At 39.8% G+C, this 19,985-nt stretch overlaps 1 protein-coding gene across 2 annotated transcripts; it reads left to right on the top strand.

Moving 5' to 3' along the window:
- Positions 1-248: 248 nt before the first annotated feature.
- Positions 249-19,958, top strand: CLPX (caseinolytic mitochondrial matrix peptidase chaperone subunit). Of its 2 annotated transcripts, XM_027644129.1 has the most exons (14): positions 249-369; positions 3,898-4,058; positions 5,491-5,608; positions 10,158-10,312; positions 11,154-11,313; positions 12,525-12,566; positions 13,048-13,224; positions 14,392-14,556; positions 14,860-14,948; positions 15,485-15,649; positions 16,248-16,547; positions 16,685-16,777; positions 17,010-17,116; positions 18,077-19,958. In XM_027644129.1, the coding sequence occupies exons 1-14, from the start codon at positions 303-305 to the stop codon at positions 18,165-18,167; spliced, it is 1,890 nt and encodes a 629-aa protein (XP_027499930.1). In that variant the 5' UTR covers positions 249-302; the 3' UTR covers positions 18,168-19,958. The 2 variants fall into 2 exon arrangements, with proteins under 2 accessions (XP_027499930.1, XP_027499931.1); XM_027644130.1 differs by lacking the exon at positions 12,525-12,566.
- The last annotated feature ends 27 nt before the right edge of the window (positions 19,959-19,985 follow it).

Below are 19,985 nucleotides of genomic sequence, written 5' to 3'. Positions count from 1 at the left end.
GGTGTTTTGGGACGATAGAGGGAGCCGCGGGCAGACCAAGGCAGTCGCTCGCAGACTACATCTCCCATGATGCCCCGCGGCGCGCCCGCGCCCATTCATTGCCTGGACTACATCTCCCATGATGCCTCGCGCGGCAGGCCGGCTGCCTGCGGGCCACCGCGGCGCGCGATGGCCGCTGGGAGCTGCAGTCCCGCGGTGACGCGCTAGGCCGTGTCACGGAGGCGGGAGTGGGGGGAGTTACCGGGGCGGGCGGCGCCGCCAGCGAGGCCTTGTCGGCGGCGGGGGGAGCGCGGCCGCTCGCCATGTCCTGCCACAGCTGCGCCGCCGCCGCCCGCCTGCTCGGCTCCACGCTGCCCTCCGCCCGCAGAGGTAACGGCCACCCGCCGCCCCCACCCACCCGCGCCGCCCCCGTCCAGCCCGGGCCCGCCGGCCCCGCGGCCCTGAGGGGCAGCCCCGGCCCCGCCGCTGCCCTTATCGCGCCCTGGCAGCACCGCGGGGCGACTCGTAGTCCCTCCTGTTCATCGTTTGCTGATGCAAATGTCCGCGTTGTGCGACGCGAAGCTCCTGGGGGTTTGCCCTCGCTGTGGGAAAATGCGTTCTAGAATAGAGTTTGTATCGACAGAAGTGATGCTCGGCAGCTGTCGGGTGGAGTGTGTTACCCCGCGGTGCGAGTAAAGGAATTTAATTAGCTTAAAATCGCTTAATTAGCTTAATCGCTTAAAAGCCTACCTTTTCTGCAGCCTGAACTTGAAATGTTTCTCATAAAAACTTGGTTTCGATGGGCAGAAAGTAATTGTTTATTTCCAACTTTGTAGAAGAGAGACTGTGCAGACCACTCGCTGGAAGCTGAAGTGGTGGGAGGATGTTGCTTTTTTATTGGTTTCGTCCTTTTTCTGTTAAAGTGGTGGGAGGCTGTTGCTTTTTTACTGTTTTTGTCCTATTCCTGGTGTTCTTGTGGGTACTGAGAGTTGACAAACCATGAGGTGCTTTGGGTGAAAGGCAAACCCACCCCAAAACTGTGACCACATTTGCATCAATATTTTGAATTACTGGACCCTTGGCAATGTCCTGGGTGAGTCAGAGATGATTTGTTGCCTTTGAGAGGTGGGTTAACTCGTGTTAGTTGATTTTACATCTCAAGACATCACCTGTGCTGGAAGGTTTAAAACAGTACTTTCAACCCCAGCCTGTCCTTATGTAAACCCACCAAAAAATAAACTTTAAAGCAAGTAATGTTCTGGTTTCGCTTCAGAATTATATTTTTTTTAAATTTGCATTTTTTTTTTGTCAGAACTAAGGTTTAAGAGGGTTGTGCAAAAAAACAGATGAAGCTAAAACACAGATACAGAGTAATGCAATTATTTATGTATCAGCTTTCCTTGGAAGTTGTTTAAAAATAAGTAAGTTTTATTTTGGTGCATTTCTTGTAACGAATTGTGTTTTCTGCCAGGTGCTTTATTGTGTCAGAAAGCTTTTAGGCATCAACACTTTATTTGCTGTTGCTGGTTGGTACAAACTTGAGAGTGTTCAGAATGTGTGGGACAGATGAGCCTTCACTTCTGTCACAGTCTCCCCCTTGCTTTCTTGAGCAATAGATTCTTCCAAGATATCTGAAAGTTGGCCCAAAAGTCAGTATTTATTTCATCAAATATCAGTTAAAGGTTAATAAGGTGTCAAGGAGCTTCCAGTCACTTCTTAAGGCACTAATCCGAACACCCTGGATTGATTCCAACTTTAGAGACACATCCTTTAAATTTACTGCTCCAAAAAACCACCTGAGCCACTGCCAGGTGTGTGAGTGAATGTTGGCAGCTGTTACACATTGGAATATTTATCAGTATCCGGATCATTCAGTGGAAGCTGCCAGGCTGGAATGTTGATTTCTCCTGAAAATCTGCCTCTGGGCTTATTTATGCAAGAAAGTAGCAGTGATAATTTTCTTTTTGCTTCATTCTGTAATTACACAATGATATTTTGTCAAAAAAACGCCACTCAGACCTCACAACAAGCACAGGGACGTGGCTTTTCAGCCACAAGCTGACGGAGCAGTAATATGATTTTTTTTTTCCCCCCTGGTTTAGCCTTCCCAGCTCAGCACTTGACACTGGACATGGCTTCAAAGTTCATACAGTTCTCAGTGCATTTTCTGTCTCACAGGAGCTCTCTGAATTAAAATCAGGTCTCTTTAAGCTGTTTGAGCTTGTGTGTTAGTGCTTCATCCTTCCTCCACAGGCCAAATCTCCCTGTGTTGCAGGAAAGTTGGGTGACTTCAGGTTTTGTTCAGGAGAGGTGAGGTGGTGGTGGTTGTTTTATTTTAAGGGGTCTTTTTTCAATTTCTAAAGCAACTCTCACTGAAGGAACAATCTATGAGGAATAAGCCTCCAAGACAAGAACAGCTCTTGCATTGTAAACACTCTCCAAAGCTTATTCTTTACTGACAAGTGCACTTGGCACAGGGAGCCTTCGGAGTTCTCTGCAAACTCAGTTGAAAGACACAAATGCTTGGGGAAGAGAGCCAATATTTTTAAGTTTCTGTGATGTTTTCATAGTTTCTCCTGTGTAATCTGGAATGTGTTGCAGTGGCACTCAGCAAGGGGAATTAAGGATGGGAAAGCACACTGATTGTTGTTCCTCCCTCACGTTTACAGAAATGCTATTAGACATCTTTAAAAGATTCATTTTTAGTCACGTTAAAAATAGCTGCAAGTCCTCCTCAGGTTCAGGAATCTTAAGCAGCATCTAAGTTAATAAATCAGCTTCAAATCTCATTTGGTGCTGCTGTTTTGGTTGTGACTTTTCAGAGGCCTGTGAGAGTTTTTCTGGTAACTTTAGGTTGTCTTCTTTATGTTCCTCTTACAGTAGGTGAATTTTTTTAAGTGTCCTCTTCCAGCTAAGTTTCCACCTCTTTGTTGTCATTGTTACCTCTTTCAGAGCAAATTAACTGTACTCTTCTTACCGCTCTTTTTATTATTTTTTTAGAAGAGTTTTGGAGTTTTTAATAGGATTCTCTCTCTCATCTCTGTAGCAGTAAAACCACGTATGATCAGCAGGTCTGTAATTATCGTTGTTGCTGACAGCTCTGCTGTCAGTAAGGCACAGAGTCCTTATCAAAACCAGAGAGCAAGTGAAAATTTGCCTCTTTAAATGAGAGAGGTGAGATATGGATTCCAGGCTGTTGTTGGTGTTGAAATCACAAGCACAACATATGTTGGTTCACGTCACGGCCATGAAATGCAATCCTGCCCGTGTTGCAAGAGGAGGAAAAGGCTGTTTAGTTTCTCAATGAGGTTTTTGGGTTTTTTTCGTGTTGGCTGTAAGGTATCTCAGCAAAGTTAAGATTACACTGGATTTACCTGTGCCAAGTAGGACACGGCCTCTCAGTTTTCCTCGGGACCAGTTTGTTGTCAAGTGGTGCCTCAGATTCCTGGAAACGAGTTTTTAGGAGAGTTCCCAAGCAAAAGCCAAATCCAGACATGCGTTCACCGAGTCTGAGACACCCTTCTGGCAAGTTTTGCATAATGAAGAGACACTTCAAAGGTCTCTGTCTGACTTCAGGGGTTGAATTATTTCACAATAAATGCTGTGAGTTGATTGTGTTTATCATTCTGAGGATCAGTTTCATAACTGGGATGTTCCCTATTTCATGCCACAGCGGGACTCTCCATTGTCTGACGTTAGAGGACCTAAAATTACTTTTGGGTCATTTTTGGACAATCCAGGCAGCTTTAATTGAGATGAACATTAAGGTGGTGCAGAGGATTTATTTTGGATAATTGAAATGTGAGTGTTGTGTTGCCAAAACCTTTGAGCTGCATTTAATGTAAATACGTTCTGGGGTTGGATGGCATCGGGATTAGAACATTTTTTTAATGTTTAATTTCTCCGTTTCTTTTCCAGGTATTACGTGTGGCCGCACGCGCATCCCTGTTTTAGGAAAACTTGGGACTTTTGAAACTTGTTCCCTAAAACGAATTCCTCTTAGGAACTTTTCAGAAACACCAGCTTATTTTGCATCAAAGGATGGTGCGAGCAAAGATGGTTCTGGAGATGGAAACAAGGTAATCTTCACAAATTGAGTTTTTCAATAGTTTACGTAAAATGTTCCTTAATTGATTTTTTTACTTAGAATTATCATGACATTTTTTGCCAGCTCTTGACATTTCCAATCCTTCAAAATGCTACAACTGGCAGTGAAGAAAACATAAATTGTGTTGTGAGTTTTTTAGCAGAGAAACCTTATAAACATCCCACAACGCTTTTCCCAGTTTTATAAATCTTTTTACCCAGTGTAAAGAGACACTTGAAAACTTTGTAAATCCACAACAGGTTTCAGGATCACAGGAAAGAGTAGCCATCAGAATATTCTCCTTCAAAAACCTGTTACTCCCAAGTAGGTTTTTTAAAGCAAGTACATTTTAAAATGTTTGTGGTTTTTTAGCACTGATTTGGGAGTTGTGTTAAGCAAGACAAGACTGTGAGGACATGAGCTCTATTCTTGTTAGTCAATTATAGTCTGTTTTCATCCTAGTTGTTCTCTATAATTACAGTTAATAAACAGCTTCTTCAGATAAATGATTACCTGAGAATAAAACTGCTCTTTAGTCAGCAAATAACATTTTGAGAGTTCACAGGCAATAACTTTGCCTTAGTATGGTGTGTTGTGATACCTGAGGAATTGTCCAGATGACACAGGTGTGTTCTGAAGGTTTAGATTCAAAAAACAAATAAAAAAGATTAAAAAATTTTAATAGTATTTTTTTCTTGCAAAGGGTTGTGAGGAGAAATAAGCAGGCAAGCAAGGTTTAAACAATGGGGAACTGCCTTAGAAAAGGGAAGAGAGATCTTTGCTGTTTCCTAAAATATAATAACTTTCAAGAATCAAAGTATGAATGCATAGAACAGATATAGATTTTAAGAAATTATAACCTTGAACACCACTAAACAGGGTAACATGCAGAAAGACAAGTAGGATTCTGCCTTAGAAGTAAAAAAATACCATATTTCCAAGCAATTTGAGATGCTTGTTTTAGCACAGATGTAGCATGGCTACACCTGTCAAGGGAGTGAGAAGAGCTGTGGCTTCAGAAACCCTTAGAATGAACACAGTTGAGATAATAAAATTGCTCTCTAAATAAGATTTCTTTTCTTCTCTGGCATTAAAACATTAAAATACACTGTTAAAACATTCTTGGCACAGTTTACCTTGTCATTGTTCTAGTGCCAGTCAAGCAGTTCTGATGTAGGTATGGGATACCTTTTCCATGGGCATCCAAAACTGGCAGACCTGGGAAATTCAGATGTGTTCACACTTCAAGGTGTTTTATGTCGTGTTCCCCTGAGTTTTCAAAGCCTTTAAACCATCCTGACCACAGTTATTTCATCATTCAGCAATTGCAGTATTCAGATTATTTGATTCCATAAGCACCGTGCGAAATGCCTGCTGTACCAGCTCCACTGTTTTGGGGATAATTGTCTGGAAATCTCTTTTAGAAATCTGTTGGAGAGGGTGGGAGTAAAAAGTCAAGCTCTGGAAACTCTGGGAAAGGAGGGAACCAGCTGCGCTGCCCAAAATGTGGTGACTTGTGCACACACGTGGAGACCTTTGTGTGTAAGTCTTAAGTTTTATCCTACCTAATTATATGATGTCAAAAATCTTGTTATGCTTGGTTTGGCCCTGTTGGTGTAATCATTTATTGTCTCTGTGGGTACATTTGTGTTATTCCTGTGATGTGTGGGAATATTATGGTGGAATTCAGATTGTAACTGTGAATGTGCAGTTCTAAAATAGTTTGCTGCATTTTATGCATAAACAATACCATTTGAAGTACTGGTACCTGTCTCTGTCTATTCTATAAATATATACTTGTGTATATGTACATTTATAATGTCTGTCCTTTCTTTCCTAAATAATAAAACTTTAATCCTGCATGTACTATAACCAAAGTGCTTATCCAGCAGAGGAATTAGTATCTGACAGATGGCTTACTAGAACAGTCTTCTAGGGCAAAGTCAGATCCATAGTACATTCCAAACAGAAGGCCAACTAGAAAATCCAAAATGCCTGTTCTCCAGCAGCAATAGCTACTCTTTTTTTGGAAGTATAATCCAAATTAATGTCAGTTATGCCTTAGGTTCTATCAGGCTTGGAAGACATTTCACTGTATTTCAGCACTGCTGAGACCAGCTTAGAAAACAGTTGTCAGAAAGCAAACACCCATTGTTAGTTGGTGGGGCTCAAGGAGGAAGCACCAAGTCATAATCAGACTTGTGCACTAAGAAGCTTAAGACAAGGTCAGCATAAACGTGTTCAGCAGTTGTTCGTATCACAGCTGGTGAAAACAATGAGGGGATGTGCTGTTATTTGCTGCTACTCATTTAAAATGATCTAAAGTCATGAATCACAAGGCAACTCTGTAATAACAACAATGTATTTATTTATCTTAAAGGATCAGGCCTCAGTTTCTTTTTTTTTTTTCCCCCCCAGAAACAAAGTTGTTTTCCTAGTTTGTTTGAAACTATAGGCAACAATGTGCTCTGCAAAGTCTGGGCCTACTCCATGAAACTAGAAATACGATCCTGTCTGCTGTTCAATATGCTGGTCTCCCCCTGGACTAGGTGTGGTTGGAAACAGTGGAAGGATTTTTAAACTCGTTTACCTTCTTATGATTCATGAACAGGCAGAGTCATTTTGAAACTCTCTCACTTCCCTGGGGTGTTGCCCTTGGTGCTGGAGTTCGTGCTTTTATCTGGAAATACCATTCAGGCATTGCCCTGGAACGATCACTGTGTATCCCTGGAAAGCAGAGATGTGGTTTATTATATTGTCAGTGTTGCTGGGAATATTTAAGCATGCTTAAAACTTTCTTAGGAAGAGGATTTATTCGTACTAACATTATGGGAGAAAAGGTCTGATATATACAATCTAAAATTCATTTGAACTGCAGCAGCAGAATGGCACAGGTTCCATAAAGAGCTTGGGACTGAAAACCCACTTTTCTCCAAAATTCCTGTGACTCATGGTGAAGTTTTCTCAGGACCTGTGTCTTTCTGGTTTAGTCTGTTAATTTGAGCACACTGCTTCCCAGCCAAACTGTATGAAGCAGCTGGAAAACAGAAGAGCTAAGTTCTAATTATCTTAAAACCTATTTGAAAAAAAAAACCCAGAAATTAGTAAGGAAAAAAATCTGTCCTGTTCTGCCCAAAATGACTGGGTTGCAGATTGTATTAAACCTACTGTAACTTGATTTTTTTGGATAAGCTTTTCATGTTGCTTAGTCAGGAAAAAATGATGAATTTGCTCAGTTCTGGTTTGAATTACCAACCTGCTGAGGCTTAAGTAAATATCTAAAGCCAAAGGAAAACATGCAATTAGCATTTGTTTCAGTATAAGTATTAGGTTTTTGAGAGAAGTAGGGAGACAAAATATTGAATAAAAGCCACATTCATTAGCAACTTAATTGCCATTGAGTGGCAGTGTGACAGGCTGGTCATCCAGTGGAGGTTGTTTTTGATGGGCCTTCACTTTGTATCTGCAAATCTTGCCCAGGGAATTGCTTGGCAATGGTTTTCCAGTGATTAACAATGAAGGGAAAATGTGATGCAAACAACAAAATCATTTTGCTTTGACCTCTTTTTCTCAGCAGTTCCTGTATTGGTTTGGGTTGTGAAAGTCTGTAAGGAGTTTGTGATCAGTGAAATAAGACGTGAGCTCAGATGTGGAGTGAAATCCAATAGCAGAAAAGCTGATTGGCATAAGAAGCTTTATTTAGATGCTGCTTTTACTGTCTCCACCTGATGCCATCAGGACTCCATCCACCAAAGCAAGACTTCCCTGCCACTGTACATCAGTGGGGAATTAGTTCCCCTGCTTTCATTTTCCTGATGATTTTTTACCTTATAGCAGTTTGATAGTGGCCCATTATCTCAACCCTACAAGTAGGTTTAAGATTAATCCTCCAATTGTTTTGGTTTCCTGTGCTATAAAAACCCAGCCTTTCTCTTCAGCAAGGTCAGCTCACACAGACTTTAGAAATCCCTGTGCAAATGCAGCCTCTGGGGTAATGTTGCCTGATTTGAAAACAACACTTGACTTGCATTTTGGCACACTGTAAATATTTGCAGACATCTTTATGACAAGGAGGTAATTTTATGTGAAGGCTCTTTGCTGTGCTTTGAAGTGTTTGCTAAAAGAAAATATAAAAATGTGGCAGTATTTAAGATTAGCAAAGTTGCCTGCAATTTTGGATGCCCAGATTTAGGGAGATAACAGTACTTAAACTTGATGTCCTTACATTTCAGAGACAATTTCTCAATTTTTTTTTTGTTCTGTTAAAGGTCATATTGATGCTTTTTCCCCAGACTGCTGTGTAGGTTATAGAAACTGCCCAGTGTCATGTGTTTGATAACAAAGTCTCCTCCCCAAGGCAACCCATACATCATTTTCTCTACAGACCCTATTGGTCTTGCTGAAAATTAGCAAGTTTATAATAACCTTCCTTTGTGCTGCTTGAAATAATTGAGAAGTGTACTCAATTTTTTTAGTGGACGATGTTTTAAAGATGCACAGCAGTGCTGTTATGGCCAGCTCTTTATTTTCTATCTTTTTAACCATTCCTGTGGGTCTGTAAAGGGAGCAACCATTCCTCTGGCTATTCCACCCTGAATAAAGCATTATATAAAGAAGCACAACAGCCTCGTGGCTCTGTAGCCATCAAGAATATCAGAGGTGTTTGGGGTGAGCACTGGGAGAAAGGCTGGGTTGTTTGGGGTGTTTTTCCTACAATATTGTTGCTAAATAATAGTTATGTAAGAGGAGTGGCTGCATGCAAGTGGTTCTCCATCCAGGCAGATAAATCATTTGGAAGGTTGCCAGGAGAACTTTCAGGCTGTTACACAAATTTTCTTTGGACTAGAGGTGATAAAGCTGTGATGGTCACAGTATTAGGTGCTTCATTCTTAAAATAATCCATTGTCCCTGCTTATCCAGGTATAAGGTGGGATTAATAGTAAGGAAAACCCCACCCACTCCTCTTTTGCTGATGCCAGCTCCGTGAAGGCAACAACAAGTTATAAATAAGCAGCTTGTTTATTGCTAGAGGGTGTTATTGTAATCGGCTGGTGCTACAGTGTTCAGGCCATTTTTTAAAAACCTTTTATGATTTCAGAACTTTGGACATTGAAATGTTTCGTGTGGTTGTTTTGCTACATTTACTTTGCTTTTAATCGAATGCATTTACAAATATATTTACTTTAAACCAGTGCCATTGCACGTGATTTGCATTTAATAGCACAGTAATATGGTTAGAAAGGACCTAATCTGAATTGCAAATATATTTTATTATTCTTCTCTGCTGACTATTTTTATTACTTCAACTTTGCTTTTCCAAAGTAAAAGAGAAGCAGTGCAGGTTCTAGTTTCCAGGCTTTTGAAACCACTCTTTGCAGGTAACATGATTTCTTGAGACATAGTTCACAAAGTCAGCGGTAGGAGGATTTAGCTTTTGGAATTTGAAAGAAATTTGTTCCACTGTTGTCAATAAAAATAAATAAGCAGAAGATCTTACAAAACATCCAAGTCCTGAGGGTCTGTTGCATACCTCAGCTGCCTCTGTGGAGCCCTTTGTGTGACCCCACTGCACTCTCTGTCCTGGGCTCGGGTGACTCGAGCCTGACCCACAGTGTTCCAAAGCCAGTGGGATGCAGGACCAGGAGCTGCCAAAGCAGTCTTTGATATTCTAAATTAGCTTCACCTCACCTTAGTCTGTCCCTAACCACAATGTTTCTTTTTCTGTTAGTTTGAGAGTTAGAAACAATTTCTGTAAAAAGCCCTCATTAATCTTGCCTCTCTGAGGTGCAAAGTTTCCTATGAAGTGTAGTGCTACTGGAGAAATATCAGATTTTTGCTTTTTAATCCCTTGTTTGATTGCTGTCTATGTTGTGACTTTTTGGGGCAAACTGTATTCCCTCTGTGTCAAATTTCACAGGCCAGTAATTGCTTTTAAATCTTCTAAGGTGAAGGAAGGGGAAGTGGCTGTGGTGAAGGAAGGGGAAGTGGCTGTGCTGTCTTACAGGTGTTTGTCCTGTGTGACGAACTCAGGCAGTTCAGTGAATGCTGTCAAAGCAATTCCTCTCACCATTTTGTTTCACTTTTTCTGCAGCTTCCACCCGCTTTGTGAAGTGTGAGAAGTGTCACCACTTTTTTGTTGTACTGTCAGAGGCAGACACAAAAAAGAGCATCATCAAAGAGCCCGAGTCAGCAGCAGAAGCTGTGAAATTGGCATTCCAGCAGAAGCCACCACCCCCACCGAAAAAGGTACCTTCTTAATTCCTTCTTGATTCTTGTCCCCTTGTATTCCAGCAGGGTGAAATGCTTCACTTAGCCCACATCAGGTATGTAAAGGGCTGCTGTGACAGAGCAACAAACAATAAAGATGATTAGCTCAAGGTTAAACCTGTGAGAGCTGTGTGACCCAGCAGAGCACTGATAAAGGGAACAAGTAGATCCAATAAAAGTATTTGGGCTTGTTTCCCTCTACCTTTGTCTTGTGACTGAAGTCCAGTACCTTGATTTCCTCCTGGGACCCTGAGAGTAACCTCATCCCTCACCAACTAGAGTATCTTTGATTTCCTGCTACGGCCTCACGTTCTGCATCCTTATTTTATCAGCTTCCTCCTGTAGTTGCAGAGCCTTTTATTTGGCCTGGTTTTGGGTGAGAGCTGTGGCTGCTTAGCTTGTGGCCATGACCCATCTGAAGTCATTTGGTTTCCCTCTCCTGATTAGTGAGGCAGCTTTTGCTGTTTCTCAGTTCCTGGTGGACTGTCGTGATCTCTGAAGCTCCTTGATAGGCCTCTTTTAAGAAATTAAGTGTTCTTGAAATTTCTGTTCCTCTTACAAATTCAGGGGAAAATGACTGTGTCTACACAGTATTATTAGGGCAGAACTGGCAGACACAATGTGATTGTGTAAGAGCTATGTTTTTTAAGTAAACTTATCAACAGGAATGTATTTTGGTTTTTTAGATATTGAGTTTCTATTTCTCAGGTCTGTAATGGTTGCTTTAGATCAAAGTCCCTCTTTGGCACAACATACTAATTTTTTTTTGTTTCTCTGCAAGGTGATTTAGAAGTGTTGCTAAGATTGAGTTATTTTTCAGATTTACAACTACCTCGACAAATACGTTGTTGGTCAGTGTTTTGCCAAGAAGGTGCTTTCAGTTGCTGTGTATAATCATTACAAGAGGATCTACAATAATATCCCAGCTAACCTGAGGCAGCAAGCAGAAGTTGAAAAGCAGACTTCTTTAACTCCAAGAGGTTTGTATGATGTTTGGTATTTTTCGGGTCAAATAAAACTTATGATTTAAGGACCCTAACTTAATAAATCTGAGAAAGGTTTCACCTTGACACTAGATGTTCTGTAAGTGAGATGATCTAAAAGAATTTCTGTTAAATTTAATTTTCACTGTGAACTCCTGTGATGTATTTAAATGGTAATCCAGAAGGTTTATGGTGCCTGGGGTGTTGCCTACTATATTAAATGTTTAGCCCTTTTCTTTGATACATATTATTAGGTATTCTCCTTTAACTTTCTAAGGCAAGCCTCCTAAATTTTTCTTTCTAATCTCATTTACTGCTTAGCAGTAAATCTGCTGCTTAAGCTGGAAGCAACAATGCAGGAAGGTGATATTTTGCATAGGTAAATTGATGAGTACTTAGATTTCTAACCTCAACTGCTGCTGCTGGCAGCATCCAGTGGTCACCATAGTATTGTTCCATATCTAGCAGGTATAGATGGAATTACTCTTGGCTGTACTTTTCCTACTGAGTAAGTGTGTAGCTATGTTGATCTAATTTATTTTTAGAAGTAGGATTAAGTTACCATCTCTGACTCAAAGTGTGCCTTGTTTTTTTTTTTTTAAGATGTTTTGTTCTGTGTTGCAAAAAAACCCCATGTTAGGCAAACAGAAATCTTTAATTTTTTTAAATTTACATAAATAAGACTTTAAACTGAGGAGGGAATATTAGTAGCACTGTTCAGGTGATTTTAGGAGAGCAGCTGTGTACCTGGCACCAGGAAGTTCCTGACCCTCCACAGGGAGATAACATGGTGCATACCCAGAGAGACTGATAATGAATGTTTATAACAAATAAGACTTTGAAATATGTAAAGCCTTACATTGTAACACTCAGATATAAATGGGAGAGTTTAAGGAAGCCTTTTCAAACAAAATTATATTATTGCATTTTTTTCCCTTCTATAGGTGATTTTAAAGTGAAAATCTAATCAGAGGTAACAGATCATTACTGTTTTAAGAAGTAGAAAGCTTGCTGTCATTTTAAAAACATACAAATTGGGTTTTGGGTTAATTTTGACAGCAATAAAAACTAGTTCATGTGGGGATTTCTTGCTAGAAATACACTCATAGACAGTGATGAGATGTATTCAGAAGAGGGCAAGAGGTGGAGAATTTATAAGCCTTTATAAACTTAATTTTTTTTATTACTGTTTTCATCCTCTCTCTTAGAATTAGAAATCAGAAGACGGGAGGATGAGTACAGATTTACAAGTAAGTGAACTCTCTCCTCGTGTCCTCCTCTGCAATACCTCCTCTTGATGTTACTGTAGAATAGTCTCTAGTGACTAGTTTGAAATGCTGGGTAAAATCCAATTCTTGTACTTTTTTCATCATGGAGATCAACAATTTGGGTTTATTTCTTCTCATATGTTAAAAAAAAATTTTAAAAAAATACAGTTAAAATGAGTTAATTTCTAAGGATTGAAAATTTTGTCTTGTCTTTAAATATAGAGGAGTATTTTTAGGTAATCCACTGTATCATTAGAAATTCTTTTCATATGTGCCTGTGCAAAAACATGATTGGAACTCATGTTTTTGTAATAACTGCACCATATTTCTGTTGCAGTCCTATCTGTAAACTTCTGTACATAGAGAATTAGAGATTTGCAGAACAGACCAAGCTGTTATTGTGTACTTAAGGTAATGACAGACCTTGTTGGTGCTCAAACAGTGCTGTGATTGTTCTCTTCAGAACTGCTGCAGATTGCTGGAATCAGTCCACATGGGAATGCTTTGGGAGCATCAATGCAGCAACAAATGAACCAGCAGATACCTCAGGAAAAACGGGGAGGAGAAGTACTAGATTCACCCAACGATGACATAAAACTTGAAAAAAGTAATATTTTGCTACTTGGACCAACTGGATCAGGTACACAGCTGCATGTTTTTATAGGTGTCACATTTTTCATGGAGTTTGCTCTTAACGGAGCAAAATCTCCTGTGATTATTGCAATTTGGTGTATAAAAAAACTAAACTGTGAATTTCAAACTGAGATTTCACTGCTTTCGTGCCATGTTAACACACTGAGCTAAGTAACCTTAAAAAGGAAGGAGCTGTAGTCGTGTGGATTTCTTTTTTTTTCTATTTTTAATGCCTATATTTACTGACCAAATAAAAGATGCCACTTTGATGAAGTTGGAATAAAATGCGTTTATAGTTTTTCTGCTTTTGCTGGCAAGCTGAGATGCTGCAGTTAGAAAGAGTTGTTTCACCTCTGGGAGAGATCAGCTGCAGGGGGTTGTAAAAAGAAATTATATTGTGTGTTCATAAGAAGTGGGAGCGTTTGTGCTGAAGTGATGGCATTTTGCAGACTGTTTGGGAGAACATTCACTAAATAATATTTTAATTCTGTTTCTTCCCAACTTCAAAGCAGGAGCAATTGGACTTTGCACTGCACCCTGAGTGTCTGCAAAGGACTACTGATTTATTTAATCTTTAAACTCTGCAAGTACATGTGTTTTGGATTTTATATTGTGTGGCGTTTTATTTGTGACACTGTATGCATTTCAAGCTGCCTTAAATGTGCACTGTTCAAGTAAAATCAGAAATACAGCTTGCCAACGTAAAAAACACTGATTATGAAAACCATCTCCCTTGTAAAATATTCTTATGTGAATATATGAACATGCTGGCATTGTTCAGAATGTCTGATAATTACAATGATGATCCTATGGTAAATCCTAGAGTGGTTTGGGTTGGAAGGGACCATCTCATTCTATGAGCATCCCATGCTCATGGGCAGGGGCACCTTTCATTAGCCCAGGTTGCTCCAAGCCCCATCCAGCCTGGCCTTGAGCACTTCCAAGAATGGGGCAGCCACAGCTTCTCTGGGCAACCTGTGCCAGGGCCTCACCACCCTCACAGGGAAGAGTTTCTTCCTAATATCTCATCTAAACCCACCCTCTTTCTATTTAAAGCCATTCTCCCTTGTCCTATCACTACATGCCCTTGTTAGAAGTCCCTCTGCAAATATTTGGGTTTGTGTGCTCTTGAGAAATAAATGGCAGCTGTAACATGCAGTTTTTATTTTACCAGGTAAAACCTTGCTGGCTCAGACTCTGGCTAAATGCCTGGATGTACCCTTTGCTATCTGTGATTGTACTACCTTGACCCAGGCTGGCTATGTTGGGGAAGACATTGAATCTGTCATTGCAAAACTCCTGCAAGATGCCAACTACAACGTAGAAAAAGCCCAGCAGGGTAAACTTTTACTGTGTGTTAATTTTGCCTAAGTGCTCAAAACTTTTAAGACCACCAGTATTTCAGTAATTTATATTCCTCTTGCATGTACCTAAATTTTAACACTTTAAATCAGAGAGACTTAGAGCTCTTCTCAGGTTTATTCCATCTTGTACTTTTGTCCTTGTCCATAGCTGGACAAAATACCAATGTTTTTAAAGTCTATAGTAGGGAAGAAGAACAGTCTGCTGCTGTTATTCCCTGTAAATTCTTGCTTCTGTTAAAAAGTGGAGTCTTCCTTAAATCCATTCTCTGTAACTGCAGGAATTGTCTTTCTGGATGAAGTAGATAAGATTGGCAGCGTCCCTGGTATTCATCAGTTACGAGATGTTGGAGGAGAAGGTGTTCAACAGGTAAATACTTCCCTGGAGTGATTTTTACTTCATAAGTGAACAGCCCGTGGAGTGGACATATCCTGTCATATGTCAAACAGCATGGGTATTTATAGTCATAATTCCTCAGTTCCTTAGTTATCACCTTTGAATCCCTCATCTTGCCTCTTGACTTTGTTCATTGAAGAAAATAAAAGCAATCTGAGAGTGGCTTCATTGAAATGCTTTAATTGAAAAACATCTTGTCAGCATTCACACAGCAAGTTGCATAATGTAGGCAAGATCAGATAACATTTTTCATTTTAACAAAACTCTTAGAGCAACTCATCACTACGTGCTGCACATAATGTCACAATAGGGTCACATTAAAGAAAGATTTTTGTCCTTGACTGCGATTCTCATATGGAAAACTCATTTCTTTAGACACTTACTATAAAGGCATAAGGGAGCAAAAAATGTAAATACATCCGTGAAAGTAAGCACAGCATTGTGTGCCCTCTTACATGATGCTACACAGAGGAATTTTTCATTGCCTATTTCTTCTCTCCTTCTTTTAGGGCTTGTTAAAATTACTCGAAGGCACAATAGTAAATGTTCCAGAAAAGAATTCTCGTAAACTCCGTGGAGAAACGGTGCAGGTGGACACAACAAACATCCTCTTTGTAGCTTCTGGTGCTTTTAATGGTCTTGACAGAATTATCAGCAGGAGGAAAAATGAAAAAGTGAGTGCATCAGGCTGTACCTGAGCTGAAAGATCATCATCTTAATTACCGTTCACAGTACTGACTTCTAAAGATCTTGCTGTATTTGTAGACACACTGAATTTATTTGTTTGAGCAAATGGTGCTAAAAACAGTCATTATCTTAAAATACCTAGTCATGCAGTTCACTCTTTCATATATTGGTGTCTGGGGACAGAGTTCTGTCTGCAGCTTTCTGGAAAAATGCGGACTCTGTTTCTAATTTGACTGAAATATTGTTCACGTTAATGTAGATTTTCACATAAACGTATTTGCCTGCATTTGCTTCACTTATGAAGTGTCACTGATATTTGTAAACTGACCAGGACACATCACTAACCTTCTTTATTTTAAGAAAAACTTGCTCTTAGGCTCATGTATTGATCCTTCACTGAGGGTCAATGTTATAAGAAACTGTGTGCAAGGGGTCTGGTTTTACTATAAGTAATTTTTTGAGCTTGAATTAATATGTAATGGCATCAGTCAGTGCAGATTTTTTAGTACACATGGAAAGTGATTTATTTACATCAAGAAAACTCAGTTATTGCAGTTCTGTAGCAGAACCATGTTTGTTTTGCAGTATCTAGGATTTGGGACACCATCTAACCTGGGGAAAGGCAGAAGGGCTGCAGCAGCGGCTGATCTTGCCAACATAAGTGGGGAGTCGGATCCACAGGAAGATATTGAGGAGAAGGATCGCCTGCTGCGCCATGTGGAAGCCAGAGATCTCATAGAGTTTGGCATGATTCCTGAATTTGTGGGACGTTTGCCTGTGGTGGTTCCTCTGCACAGCCTGGATGAGAAAACCCTCGTGCGGATTCTCACGGAGCCCCGGAACGCCGTGGTCCCTCAGTACCAGGCTCTGTTCAGCATGGATAAGGTTGGAATCTTTATTGGATGACTGACTCTTCAGTATTCGTGTTTATAAATACAGTGGTGTTTCCAGTAATGCTTGCACTCAACACACCAAGTTATAAATGAAATTATTAACTGAACTTACCGTTTTTCTCTTTGTAGTGTGAATTAAATGTAACTGAGGATGCACTGAAGGCTATAGCCAGACTGGCCCTGGACAGAAAAACTGGTGCCAGAGGTCTTCGATCTATAATGGTGAGTAAATTAAGTCTTACATAGAGTAAATTAAGCTCCCTGGATTTGTGTGCCAATTTTCAGTCAAAACTTCATTTAGCTCTAACTCTTATATGGATACAATGAGTCTTTCTAAAACTGGATTTTCAGAGTTCTTCCAAGAAGAATCTTTACCTCTGAAAATCACTTGCTGACCACATTGCTATGTAGAAGAGGGTGTACAGAAATATTTTTTCCTCTATTTTCTTTGTAGGAAAAGCTGCTGCTGGAGCCCATGTTTGAAGTGCCCAATTCTGACATCGTTTGCGTGGAAGTTGACAAAGATGTTGTAGAAGGCAAAAAAGAGCCAGGATACATTAGGTAAACCATGACAGAAGTAGCAGAACAGACCAGTAATACAACTAGACAGGTATTCTGATGGGATAATACAAATCCATGCACACAACCTAAAAAAGATCCAATGCTCTGTATATTGTACACAGCTGAATTAGTGCCCATTCTGTCCTAGGAACCTTGGGTTTGTCATGCTTTAGTTTTTAAACAGAAATTTAAAAATAACATATATGAAGTTACTTTAAGGCTTTTATGTGTGTATACCTGTAGAAATAGCAGTAAATTATAATTGTGACTGTACTGACATTTCTGAAATGGAACTGTTTCCTTCCCCCTAGTTTTTACCACCAAAGTGGTTTTTTGATACAAGCTCCAGGCTGCTGCAGTTTTCTGCATTACTCTTGTAGCAGTGGAGAGCCACAAAGGCACATCTATTGATATGCTGAACTCTTGTTAAAATAATCAATTTTATGTTGTAAAGATCATGTTATGGTAATGATGTGGAATGCTGAAAGCACTGGACAAATCTGGATTAAAAGGAAACAATTTTCGTTGAGAGCTGAGAGAGAATGGGTCAGGTTAAAAAATTAGTTCCTAAATTTCAGTTCTCAAATCTAGTAATTCTGTCTTGCTTTCTACCCCTGACAATGTTTTTTGAGTGACTTTCTCCTCTGAGGTACATGTACTCATCTGTCTGTGCTGAAGCTTGGCTCAGCACACCTGGTGTCTCAGAGCGTGGTGGGAGTGGAAAGTATTACACTGATGCTTTAAGTGATTTTGTAGAGGACCAGAAGTATTAAATTTATTAAGTCAAACAGCTTACTGAAAATCAGAAGGTTAATTGAATTCAGTGAGACTGTGTACTGGTGGTACTGTAAATGTGCACAGCACCATTTCCAGATCAGAAGGTCAGAACTTTTTCCAGAACTTCTGGAAACTGTTTTTCCCTCAATTTCTAATGTATCTGATCATTTGTTTTAATTCCAGGGCTCCCACTAAAGAGTCATCCGAGGAGGAATACGACTCTGGCGTGGAGGAGGAAGGCTGGCCCCGACAGGCAGATGCTGCAAACCATTAAACACTGTCAGAATGCTCACCTGCATAAAGCTCACTGGGTTTTTTCCTTATGATTGCCTCTGGATTCAGGCTGTTCCTAAAGGACTGGATCCGTCTCGGATACGATACGTGATGAGGAACTTTATCAGCTAAATCAGATCGTGTATCTTATTGCAGCATCACCTTGATTTGATGGACAGTGTGGACTGGGATGGCATAATGCTCAAATATGAATTGTATATTAAACTTGTTCAATTAAAATGTATAGCAAATACAGCAGCACCTGCACTGCTCTTGGCAGAAACTAAACCAGCAGCGCAGGTGCTGCCAATACTTAGATTTTACAATAATGTTACTCTACAAATGGGAAATCAAAATTAATAATTAGTAGAGGGTGAGTAAACTATCTTAGCTCCTTGTATGGCTCACAGGGGTTTGTTTGGGTCAGTGTTAGATTCCTGCTGGTGTTTGAAACCCAACAGGTGCTGGAGTGACTTGTTACATTGGTGGGGGAGGAAGCCCTTTTGGAAAAACTGGGACACACTTTATGACACTGCTGGGAGATTCTGCTAAAATGTGACACTGGTTTGTTACAGTAATTGAAATATCCAATAATACCGTTCATGTCTCCATTGGGAGTTAAGCTTTAGTCACCTTGGATACTGTGAGAGAAGGTGAAGTCAGTAATTTGCTAATTCTCCAGAGGGGTCAACGAGGTTCCTCGGAACAAGCAGTAAAACCATCTGAATTTGGACGAGAAGTCGCCATAAATTTTTAAATATTAATGTTCTAATATAGTACATTTTGTTTAACGTATTGGAACTATCATGCATCAATTTTTTGGTGCCAGCTATTTGCCCAACCTATCTTATAATGTTAAGAGATGAAAAAAGTAAATGTATAATATTTTTGCTGTAATCAGTAGTGATTGTTCACAGGATACAGTGCTTTTTAAGTTATATTCTCAAATGCTAGTATTGCATCTTGTGGGTTTGTCTTTGATTTTTAGTCTCACAGCAAAGAGATTCTCCCTCTTCTGTTCTCCACCAAAATGAATTCAATCCTTTAGGAAAGTCTTTGTAAAAACACTAAAGGACCTGTATGTGTTTTTGATTTGTTTCAGGAATTAAAACTGTCACTTACAACTTTGTTTTGTCCTTTGGTGATAACAAGGACTTGAGTTTCCCTAAAATTTTAACTCACACGATTTAAATAAAACTTTCATCCTTCTTTTCAGTCTAGTGAATGGTTTAGGACAGGAAAGGATACCGAAAATCTGTTGACCCTATTTTTGTCGTTAATTTTTGTCATGTAAATTTTATGTACTGCTTGTTCTTCCCTAGCAGCAGTGTGACATGCAGCTGTAGCCAGGTGCAACAGATACTTCCCTTAGGATTTCAGTGTTTTTTAGGTTAAATGACCCACTAATGGTTCAGAAAAAGCTGCATTTGGATTTGAGGATATTTCTAGAAGCTTAGTCCCCCCAAAATGGGAATCTGTGGTGAACTATCTGTAACTGCATCCTCACTTTCCTTTTTGTAGAGTGAAAAAATATAACAGCTTTTAATCCTGAATCCTTTAACTCAAATCCTTTTTTAAACAGATTGAAAAAAAACCAAAACAAAAACAAAACAAACAAACAAAAAAAAACAACCCACGACATTTTAGGTGAAACTGTTCAACAACTTAGTTTTGAAAGTTGTTTGGAATTCTGTAACCCAAGAACTGTTTTTAAGGAAAACAAAAATGCCGTGTAACTACAGTTTGTACTTCACCTCTGGCGTTTGAATAAAAGCGAATATTCAAGCAGCGAGAGAGTTGTCATCCCTTACGCCATCCC

The sequence above is a fragment of the Corapipo altera genome, unplaced genomic scaffold (assembly GCF_003945725.1).
Source record: "Corapipo altera isolate COAL_440 unplaced genomic scaffold, ASM394572v1 50, whole genome shotgun sequence".
Taxonomy (NCBI): domain Eukaryota; kingdom Metazoa; phylum Chordata; class Aves; order Passeriformes; family Pipridae; genus Corapipo; species Corapipo altera.
This window is presented reverse-complemented; position numbering and strand designations above follow the sequence as displayed.